The sequence below is a fragment of the Haliotis rufescens genome, unplaced genomic scaffold (assembly GCF_023055435.1).
Source record: "Haliotis rufescens isolate VD_foot unplaced genomic scaffold, xgHalRufe1.0.p SCAF_24, whole genome shotgun sequence".
NCBI classification, from domain to species: Eukaryota; Metazoa; Mollusca; class Gastropoda; order Lepetellida; family Haliotidae; genus Haliotis; species Haliotis rufescens.
In genome coordinates, this window is record NW_025963935.1 from 638,536 (window position 1) to 650,704 (window position 12,169).

The window sequence follows — 12,169 nt, forward strand, 5'->3', positions numbered from 1 at the left end:
ATATTTGCACCCCTCTCCAATAGGTCATTGTTGGCATTGTGATCCTGGCCTTTACCTGCCTGATCGTTACACACAGCCTGCTTTACCTTCAACAATTACCGTACCTGCAATCTCACCAGCAGACGATAATGAGAGTGATCTATCTAGTGATTCTGATGATGGCAGTTATGAGAGATCATCTTGGAATTCAAGGTCAGAATTGCTTCTAATGTAAAAAATAACGATTCCAATGGATTAAGCATGTTCAAATTAGTGGAATTAGACACCTTATATGTGTCTGTGGCTTATATTCTTCCAGAGATATACTATTTCATGCTATTTAAAATGGCGTCGACGGCCATTTTGAATTTTGCTTTCTGGCAGAGTTAGCCGTCTTTTTCCAGAGGGTCATGGGGGCTAAATGTTAAGTTAAACATGTCAGTTAAACAAGTCCATCATAAAAAAAAGGTAGGAACAAAGTGGTCACGGATTCCAGGGATATGACTCTACTATATAGTCGGTAGAGGATTAATAGTAGAGGATTAACGGTAACAACAATTGCATACATGAGTGGGATAACATGATTATAAAATGGCAACAGAAGGATAATACTGTCACAACATGGTGGACAGAGAACACATAGGTGGAAGCCAATGGGACATAAAGCCTGTTAATCAGGATTAGTTTGTGCAGGTGTAGTGATTATTGTTTAATGAGTTCATAGTAGGCGGATGGGAAAAAAATATGTTATCTGTCCATGATGCACAAACATTATTGTCATGATGAGTATGAGTGAGTTGGCTTTAACGCCGCTTTTAACAGTATTGCAGCTATATCAAGGCGTGTCAGCTTAATGTGGGAGGAAAGCCCGAAGTGATGCAGACGTTTACCACTTCGGTGAAACCCACGAGTAAGGGTATGGTGCTGACAAACCTAGAAACATAATCGGGGCGAACCGGGATTCGAACCCACAATCATAGGCTTCTGGCGGGCCCAAGGGACGCAACTCTGCACAGCGAATCGCGGCCCCCTGTTATCATGAACTGAGGGGCAAAAGAAACTAGGACATTCAGTTGATTTCTTTATATGTTTGATTTATAATTGAAAATATCTGAAGTGAGCGATATTATATAAAAAGGAACTGTAATGACGCTTTATCATCCCTGATAGAATACTTGGAGATGGTTGTATCTAAAAAATATATAACTTAATATAAAACTTTTGAAATCATAACAATTCACATAATATACAACTGCTGATGGGTATCTTAGACAGATTAAGATATTAAGATATTATATATTAAGATTTTTCGGCTTAAATGTACAGCATTTCAAACATGGTAGGGGCCATGCGGTTGCAAATTCAGTTCAGATTACTTTTTACAAACTGTTGTTTAAATAGACATAATTAAATTTGACAAAATTTCAATTATATAAACAAACAAACTTTCTTTTGACCCTCTTTTAATGTATTATATACCTTTTTGCTTCGTATTTTTATGTGATACTGCTGCTGAGTATTGATAGAAAACAAATCTCACCACTTATGTCAACCAGCCTGCCTCGATGTTTTTATATAATTTAATTGCTTTAATTTTGAAGCAGACTTTCCATTAATTCAAATGTTGATTCTTCAAGGATCCGATAAGACTGCTGCTTCTCCTGCTGATTTGTCACCGGGGCTACAGTGCGCGTAAGTTGGTTACTGTCGCTCACATGTATCGCATATCTCTTGCCCCATTGACACTTTACGTTGTATTCTATGGAATAACCAACAACAATAGGTTTGAATTCAATCATTAATTTTTGAAAGTAAGTTAAGTACGAAATATTGGCGTCCAGATATTGAATTAGAAGTGATCAAAGATCCCCATTATTATGATAAATGAATGGCATTATAGACCTACTGTAATATCCCCATATCGAAAACAGTCTGATTCAAACCTCTTGAACACATTCAGGTGTCATCATTGGTGTGAGGAAAAATGTGAGGTTTCAGCTACATTGATCACGTGGTTTCTGAGGAGAAGAAGATTATGATGGCAATCTCATGAAAACAGATCTAAGTTCTCGTTGCCACTAAACAAAGATCTGAGGACATCCCATTACGGGTCACGTCAGAACGACCTTTCACGAACTAACTAGAAGTCGGCATCAGCCAATTAGAAAGCAGCCTTCTCGAACTTTACGGCACTCGATTCAACCTGGCGACTTCCATTTCTGTCTACGCTTGAAAACTATATTGACACAGTTATCGAACAAAAAATTCGAAAACCGAACAAGCGAACATTTTGGAATGTCTAATATATGGTTGAGAGTGTATTGCAGTGTTAACGTTTTGGAGGATGCATGATTATAAAATACATTCCGACTCTCACTTTCATGATCTTGGAAGCGATGCTTTGATAGGTCGGATGAAAGATCGTTCTAAGGTGACCCATAATGGGATGTCCTCAGATCTTTGTTTTGCGACAGCTAGAACTAAGATCTGATTTTAATGAGATTGATAACGATGAATGATGTTTTGTATTTTCCAGTATGGCGACTGGCAACCATATTGTATTTCCGATTATCTTGAACTTACTTGGTACGTCATAAAGTGACTATCTCAACAACCACGTTTCAGACCAATGGTCTTATAATGTTTTGAGGAGATGTTTTACTAAAAGAAATATTAAAGCTGGCTGGCTGCATATAGAAATCCCATTTTTATGCCTTGAATACACTTGAAACCCTTTATAGCACCAAACACCCACTAGGTCCACTGAATCCACGAAGCAAACCAGCACCTGAAGTTCACAAGATCGGTTTGACAATTGTACAGTTTGTGTATTGTAGCTGTTCCTCCAGACACATGTCCTGTCGTCATTGACGTCCAGACAGTATCTGGATTCACCTGTAAAAAGGACCATTCGACAACGCCCGACAAACTAGTACCTGATTTGTACCCCATCGAAACTGTCATGGCAACCACACCCTGACTTTTACCGCATCAAAACTGTATTGATGACCGTTCCATTGATTTGATTTGATTTGACTCATTCGAAACTGTCACAGTGACCACATCCAGATTTTCACCCCTTCAAAATGTCATGTTGTGCACATCCTGATCTTCACCTCCTCAAAACCTTTTTTACGTTCACATCTTGATTTCCACCAATTCAAAACTTTCATAATCACCAAAGCCCAATTCTCTCCCTTTCGAAAATCTCACAGTGACCGGACACTGATTTGCACACCTTCAAAACTGTTTTGGCGTCCATGCCTTGATTTTCAAGCAATCGAAACTGTCATAGAGACATTACCTGCATTCCGGACCCTTCCAAACTGTCATGGTAACCACAATCAGATTTTCGCACCTTTGAAATTGTCATTGCGACCGCACACTGATGTTCATCCCCGAGAAACTGCCATGTTGTCCACTCTCTGACTTTGATCCTCTCATTACTGTTTTGGCGTCCATACCTTGGTTTACACCCATTCTAAAGCCATATCCTGATTAGCACCAATTGGAAACATTCATGGCGACGATATCCTAATTTGCACCCATTCGAAACATTCATAACGTCATTATCCGGATTTGCCCTCATTTGGAACTGTTATGGCCACCACATCCTAATTTAAACCACTTTGAAACTGTAATGGTGACCCAGCCTGATTTTTAGCCTTAAGTTTACAAACTGCCATGGCTTTCACGCACTGATTACGATCTTCCAAAACTATCATGGCGACCACTTCCTGATTATCACCCTTTAAAAACAGTCGTTTAAACACTGATTACATCTTCAAAAACTGGCATCCACATCCTAATTATCACGCTTTTAAAACTAGCATGGCGACCACACCTGATCATAACAATTAAAAAACTGTCATGGCATTCAGATACTGATTAGCAACCTTCCAAAACTCTTATGTATTTGCATAGATGTTGTCTTTGGCACTTTTATTCTTATTTCAAAACACTTTCTGCAAACCTAATTAACCTTCATATTTTATTTTGCAGCCCGCAATGTGGCCTGTAAAGTACTGGAACCTTGTGCTAATGGGGGCACATGCACGCAGATAGACGCCGACTACACGTGCACCTGTCCGCCTGGTTTTACGGGTGATCACTGTACAGGTAGGGGGGTTCAGAATGGCCATGATGGAATGAGTTCGCTTCAACGCATCTTTTAAGACTTTTTTAGTTCTATGACGGTGTGTCAGATTGTTTTTGTTTGTTTTCTGTATGACGCCGCACTCAGCAATATTCCAGGTTCATTATCACCAACTGTCATAGCAGCCACACCCTGAGATTCCCCCTTTTGGAACTATCATTGCGATCATATCCTGATTTTCAGCTCGTTGATGCCTTATATCCCTCATTCGGAACTGTTATGAAACCATGCCCTACTTTTCACACCCTCGAAACTGTCATAGCGACCACAACCTTTAAAAACTGTCATGGCATTCACACCCTGATTGTCACGCTTTAAGAACTGTCATGGCGTTCACACACTAACTACCACCCTTTACAAACTGCCATGGCAACCACACCCTTCATTTTACCCCTTCAAAACTGTATTGGTGGCCGTACCTTGAACTTCTACTCATTCAAAACTGTCACAGCGACCACATCAATGTTTGCACCCTTTCACTGACTTTCAAACCTTCAAACTGTCATGCTGTACACTCCCTGATCTTCACCTCCTTCAAACTGTCATGTTGTACACGCCCTGATCTTCACCTCCTCAAAACTGTCATGTTGTATACGCCCTGGTCTTCACCTCCTCACAACTGTCATGTTGTACACGCCCTGATCTTCACCTCCTCAAAACTGTCATGTTGTATACGCCCTGATCTTCACCTCCTTCAAACTGTCATGTTGTATACGCCCTGATCTTCACCTCCTCAAAACTGTCATGTTGTACACGCCCTGATCTTCACCTCCTCAAAACTGTCATGTTGTATACGCCCTGATCTTCACCTCCTCAAAACTGTCATGTTGTACACGCCCTGATCTTCACCTCCTCAAAACTGTTTTGGCGTCCATATATTGATTTCCACCCATTCGAAACAGGTGCATGTGTAGTCCTTGGTGACCACACCCTGGTTCTCACCCCTGCAAAACTGTTTTGGCGTCCAAACCTTGATTTTCAAGTACTCGAAACTGTTATAGAGATAATACTCTGATTCTTACCCCTTCAAAACTATCCTGGTAACCACATTCAGAATATCGCACCTTTGAAATTGTTATTACGACCGCTACCTCATTTTCAATCCTTCAAAAGTGTCGTGTTGCCCACACTCTGATTTTTGCCCCCTCAAAACTGTTTCCATACCTTAATGTTTACCCATTCGAAACTCTCATAGGGACTACACCCTGATTTTCATACATGAAGAACTGTCGTGGCGGTTATACCCTGAGGTGTTTACATGAAGAACTGTCGTGGCGGTTATACCCTGATGTTCACACATGAAGAACTGTCATGGCGGGTATACCCTGATGTTCACACATGAAGGACTGTCATGGCGGTTATACCCTGATGTTCATACATGAAGAACTGTCATGGCAGTTAAACCCTGATGTTCATACATGAAGAACTGTCATGGCGGGTATACCCTGATGTTCACACATGAAGAACTGTCATGGCGGTTATACCCTGATGTTCATACATGAAGAACTGTCATGGCGGGTACACCCTGATGTTCATACATGAAGAACTGTCATGACGGTTATACCCTGATATTCATACATGAAGAACTGTCATGGCGGTTATACCCTGATATTCATACATGTAGAACTGTCATGACGGTTATACCCTGATATTCATACATGAAGAACTGTCATGGCGGTTATACCCTGATATTCATACATGAAGAACTGTCATGGCGGTTATACCCTGATATTCATACATGAAGAACTGTCATGGCGGTTATATCCTGATATTCATACATGTAGAACTGTCATGGCAGTTAAACCCTGATGTTCATGCATGAACAACTGTCATGGCGGGTATACCCTTATGTTCATACATGAACAACTGTCATGGCAGTTATACCCTGATGTTCACACATGAAGAACTGTCATGGCGGTTATACCCTGATGTTCATACATGAAGAACTGTCATGGCGGGTATACCCTGATGTTCACACATGAAGAACTGTCATGGCGGTTATATCCTGATGTTCACACATGAAGAACTGTCATGGCGGGTACACCCTGATGTTCATACATGAAGAACTGTCATGGCGGTTATACCCTGATATTCATACATGAAGAACTGTCATGGCGGTTATACCCTGATATTCATACATGAAGAACTGTCATGGCGGTTATACCCTGATGTTGATACTTGAAGAACTGTCATGACGGTTATACCCTGATATTCATACATGAAGAACTGTCATGACGGTTATACCCTGATATTCATACATGCAGAACTGTCATGGCGGGTATACCCTGATATTCATACATGTAGAACTGTCATGGCGGGTATACCCTGATGTTGATTGAAGAACTGTCATGGCGGTTATACCCTGATGTTGATACTTGAAGAACTGTCATGGCGGTTATACCCTGATATTCATACATGAAGAACTGTCATGGCGGTTATACCCTGATGTTGATACTTGAAGAACTGTCATGACGGTTATACCCTGATATTCATACATGAAGAACTGTCATGGCGGTTATACCCTGATATTCATACATGAAGAACTGTCATGGCGGTTATATCCTGATATTCATACATGTAGAACTGTCATGGCGGGTATACCCTGATGTTGATACTTGAAGAACTGTGATGACGGTTATACCCTGATATTCATACATGAAGAACTGTCATGACGGTTATACCCTGATATTCATACATGCAGAACTGTCATGGCGGGTATACCCTGATATTCATACATGTAGAACTGTCATGGCGGGTATACCCTGATGTTGATTGAAGAACTGTCATGGCGGGTATAACCTGATGTTCATACATGAAGAATTATCATGGCGGTTATACCCTGATGTTCATACATGAAGAACTATCATGGCGGTTATACCCTGATGTTCATACATGAAGAATTATCATGGCGGTTATACCCTGATGTCCATACATGAAGAATTATCATGGCAGTTATACCCTGATGTTCATACATGAAGAACTGTCAAGGCGGTTATACCCTGACACTAGACCGCCGCCGTGGTCTAGTGGTAGAGCGTCCGACCGGAGAGCGGAAGGTCCGGGGTTCGATCCCCGACCGCGTCATACCAAAAGACGTTAAAAATGGTACACGTTGTTTCCCTGTCTGGCGCTCGGCATTAAGGGGATAAAACAAGGACTGGTCGGCTCGGAGTCAGTACACTGTGTCTGAGTGGGGTATTCATGTTAAACTGCGGCATGGTATCTCAGTGAGCTAGCACTATAAATCGGCATCAGTCCGGGCTAGTACAAGCAGACACACACACACACACACACACACACACACACACACACACGTGCATGCACGTCGCTATATAAGTGCAATAATCTTTGACGCGACGTTAAACACTAGTCATAGGAAGGGCACGCTTCACGATCAGAGAACTTCTTTGGTAGTGGAAGTAGTGGTAGTTGCAGCAGCAGCATATGTGGAAGATGCTCAATACATTTAGTGTCAATGATGATTATAAACTCCATAATGCCCATAGCAAGGAAAAACTTCGGGCCGAGTATAAATGTAGACTAAAGAACATCTGGAGTTCAGAGCATAAAGTTAAAGCCACAAATACTTATGCTGTACCTGTCCTTTCGTATTCTCCTGGTGTTGTTTATAAGAGGAAACAAGAAATTCACGGTGTTGACACCCTCACACGAAGAATCATGTCAGACAATAGATCCAACCACCCTTGCTCTTCCCTTAATCGCTTACATTTACAAATCTGTCCATCAATATATATAGACAGTATATATATATAATGAGTGTTTATTCCCAATACACGATATTAACCATCCCCAAACACACAAGCGTGATAGCCTCTTTATTATATAATGTCATTCCTTAATTCTCTACTTCAATATCGCTTTCCCTCTCTCACAAGACCCGTGAAGATTCCAGGGTAAAACAGGTCTTCAGCAACCCATGCTTGCCATAAAAGGTGACTATGCTTGTCGTAAAAGGCGACTAACGGGATCGGGGGGTCAGGCTCGCTGACTTGGTTGATGCATGTCATCGATCCCAATTGCGTGGATCTATGCTCATGATATAAATCACTGGATTGTCTGGTCCAGACTCGATTTTTTACAGACCGGCGTCATATAGCTGGAATATTGCTGAGTGCGGCGTTAAACAACAAACCAACCACCCAACCTCTCTCACAAACATTACCGAAACATTGCGAGTTTTCCTGAAATGCGCGCATTAATATTTATTAAGTCACAGGGTAAGTGATGTGTCAGTCGGACAGTGACAGTAGTCAATATAGTTCCAACTGAAATCTGTTTCTTATACAGTGGCGAAGCAACTTATATGCAAAACAACAATTGTTTTCAATTGCCTTTTGCCGCAATACATCGGTCAGTTCGCTAGAGTAACTGCCCTTTGTCAAAGGGAAGCTACTCTAACCCTAGTCTATGAGACGTCACGGCCACGGTCAGACGTTGTTGACAATCGGTCTGTCCTGTCATAACGTTAAGAAGTGTAGTCAGATGTACACACAGCGACAAAACGAAACAAGGTAACAATTCAAACATATTTCGGCCAAATCAAACTATTTTAATTTGTGGAGAAGGTTTCAAGCCGCAGAGGTCTACAAACACATACCTTGGCTAGGCCTCTTGCCCTCGCAAAAGTGTTTCGAAATTTATATCTCCAAAGTTGCCAAAACTTATAAAATGCCTCAGCTACGTCACAGTAGGGACACTGATTTTCAGTATATTAGACTGTTCTTTTGATAATGAGAGCAATTATCCCTGTAGTTTATCCAGACTCCCGATGGTTAATTCTGACTCCATCGCCGAATGCCGAGGGCGACGCCATGTTTGTTTATAAACAGCGAAAGTAGTCCCTAGTTGACCTTAGATATTTGCATCTCTATCCGCATATGACCCAAACGGATATCGTTTTTATCCGTTGGCTTTATCCTGCCGAGAAACCTACCCATTATATGATAATATCTATATATGTGTAACACTCTGTAACGAACAACAAAGTCCCTTCATCTACAGACTAGGAACAATCTTTGCATATGGCCCGTTTGTTTTCCAGTCTACACTGACCTGAAGCTAGACATCCTGATTGTAGACGATGTTTCACGCTCCATCGGCAAACCCAACTTTGACGAAATGAAACGATTCCAAGAGAGTATGGTAAACTCTACCACCATAGGCCGTGATGCTGTTAACGTTGCATTGATAGCGTTTTCTTCAAACGCTAGAGTGGTATTCAGATTCAATGAGCATAGCAACAACAAGTCGGGCGTTCTGGCAGCTCTCAAACAGCAGACATACGAAGAGGGTCCTTCTACGAACATCGGCGATGCCATCAAGCTGGCTACAAGTACAATTTTCAACGGCGACCGCAATGACGCTGACAACAAGGTCATCATGTTTACCGATGGGTACACCACAAGGGAGGACCGGGAGGCCATTGCTGCCAGTATTGGTGATCTGAAAGCCAAAGCTGAGGTATTTGTTGTTGCTATCTCCCAAGTAGATGCCAATTCCACAATCCACCTAATTGCATCGAGACCTTACTACATCTTCCCGATTGGCTCCCCTGATGCAGTCAGTGCTCTTCTACAGAAGATGATGGCTGGTGCTGTCCTGTCGCAGAACAGCTTCGCCCAGCCGCCCAGAAATGAAATTTACAAGGGATGAAATAGCTGCACTAAATGTTATTTCGTAACCAATAAATGGTCTGCATATGCTGCAGTTTGTTGTTTCACTCACTCACTCATTCACTCACTCACTCCCCCACTCACTCACTCTACGGGAATATCTAGATAATAAAGCATCCTGTCTAGACGGTGAAACTGCATCGTCTTGGGAATATCTAGTAAATGAAGCATGCTCACTCACTCACTCACTCACTCGAAGCATGCTCACTCACTTACCCACTCACTCACTCTACGGGAGTATCTAGATAATAAAGCATCCTGTCTAGACGGTGAAACTGCATCGTCTAGGGAAATATCTAGTAAATAAAGCATGCTCACTCACTCACTCGAAGCATGCTCACTCACTTATCAACTCACTCACTCTACGGGAGTATCTAGATAATAAAGCATCCTGTCTAGACGGTGAAACTGCATCGTCTAGGGAAATATCTAGTAAATGAAGCATGTTGACTCACCCACCCACTCATTCACTCATCCACTATATGGGAATATCTAGAAAGAGAATATTCTGGCTAGACGGTGAAACTGCTTCTTCTAGGGAAATATCTAGTAAATAAAGCATCCTGACTCACTCACTCACTCACTCACTCATTCACCCTACGGAAATATCTGGATAATAAAGCGTTCTGTCTAGACGGTGAAACTGCATCGTCTAGGGAAATATCTAGTAAATGAAGCATCCTGACTAACTCACTCACTCACTCACTCGAAGCAAGCTCACTCACTCACTCACTCATTCACCCTACGGAAATATCTGGATAATAAAGCGTTCTGTCTAGACGGTGAAACTGCATCGTCTAGGGAAATATCTAGTAAATGAAGCATCCTGACTAACTCACTCACTCACTCACTCGAAGCAAGCTCAATCACTCACTCACTCATTCACCCTACGAAAATATCTGGATAATAAAGCGTTCTGTCTAGACGGTGAAACAGCATCGTCTAGGGAAATATCTAGTAAATGAAGCATGCTCACTCACTCACTCGAAGCAAGCTCACTCACTCACTCACTCACTGGAAGCTCACTCACTCACTCACTCACTCTATAGAATTATCATGATAATAACGCATTATGCCTAGACGACGAAACTGCATCGTCTAGGGAAACATCTAGTAAATAAAGCATGTTGACTCACTCACTTACTCACTCACTCGATCGATCTCTCACTCACTCACATTCTGTCCAGTAAATAAAGCATGTTGACTCACTCACTCACTCACTCACTCGATCACTCGATCTCTCACTCACTCACATTCTGTCCAGTAAATAAAGCATGTTGACTCACTCACTCACTCACTCGATCTCTCTCTCACTCACATTCTGTCCAGTAAATAAAGCATGTTGACTCACTCACTCACTCACTCACTCGATCTCTCACTCACTCACATTCTGTCCAGTAAATAAAGCATGTTGACTCACTCACTCACTCACTCGATCTCTCACTCACTCACTCACATTCTGTCCAGTAAATAAAGCATGTTGACTCACTCACTCACTCACTCACTCGATCTCTCACTCACTCACTCACATTCTGTCCAGTAAATAAAGCATGTTGACTCACTCACTCACTCACTCACTCGATCTCTCACTCACTCACATTCTGTCCAGTAAATAAAGCATGTTGACTCACTCACTCACTCACTCACTCACTCACTCGATCTCTCACTCACTCACTCACATTCTGTCCAGTAAATAAAGCATGTTGACTCACTCACTCACTCACTCGATCTCTCTCTCACTCACTCACATTCTGTCCAGTAAATAAAGCATGTTGACTCACTCACTCACTCACTCACTCGCTCACTCGATCTCTCACTCACATTCTGTTTAGTAAATAAAGCATGTTGACTCACTCACTCACTCACTCACTCGATCTCTCACTCACTCACATTCTGTCCAGTAAATAAAGCATGTTGACTCACTCACTCACTCACTCACTCACTCACTCATTCGATCTCTCACTCACTCACTCACATTCTGTCCAGTAAATAAAGCATGTTGACTCACTCACTCGATCGATCTCTCACTCACTCACATTCTGTCCAGTAAATAAAGCATGTTGACTCACTCACTCACTCACTCACTCACTCACTCGATCTCTCACTCACTCACTCACATTCTGTCCAGTAAATAAAGCATGTTGACTCACTCACTCACTCACTCGATCTCTCTCTCACTCACTCACATTCTGTCCAGTAAATAAAGCATGTTGACTCACTCACTCACTCACTCACTCGCTCACTCGATCTCTCACTCACATTCTGTTTAGTAAATAAAGCATGTTGACTCACTCACTCACTCACTCACTCGATCTCTCACTCACTCACATTCTGTCCAGTA

The 12,169-nt window shown here is 41.9% G+C and overlaps 1 protein-coding gene across 1 annotated transcript in view; it reads left to right on the forward strand.

The window, feature by feature from the left end:
• Window positions 1-9,854, forward strand: part of LOC125383557 (von Willebrand factor A domain-containing protein 2-like) — a 29,766-nt gene extending 19,912 nt beyond the window's left edge. The window contains exons 3-5 of the mRNA XM_048401910.1: window positions 1,617-1,671; window positions 3,982-4,098; window positions 9,198-9,854. Coding sequence (XP_048257867.1) covers window positions 1,617-1,671; window positions 3,982-4,098; window positions 9,198-9,808 — 783 coding nt within the window. The 3' untranslated portion in view covers window positions 9,809-9,854. The remainder of the gene's footprint in view (window positions 1-1,616; window positions 1,672-3,981; window positions 4,099-9,197) is intronic.
• The last annotated feature ends 2,315 nt before the right edge of the window (window positions 9,855-12,169 follow it).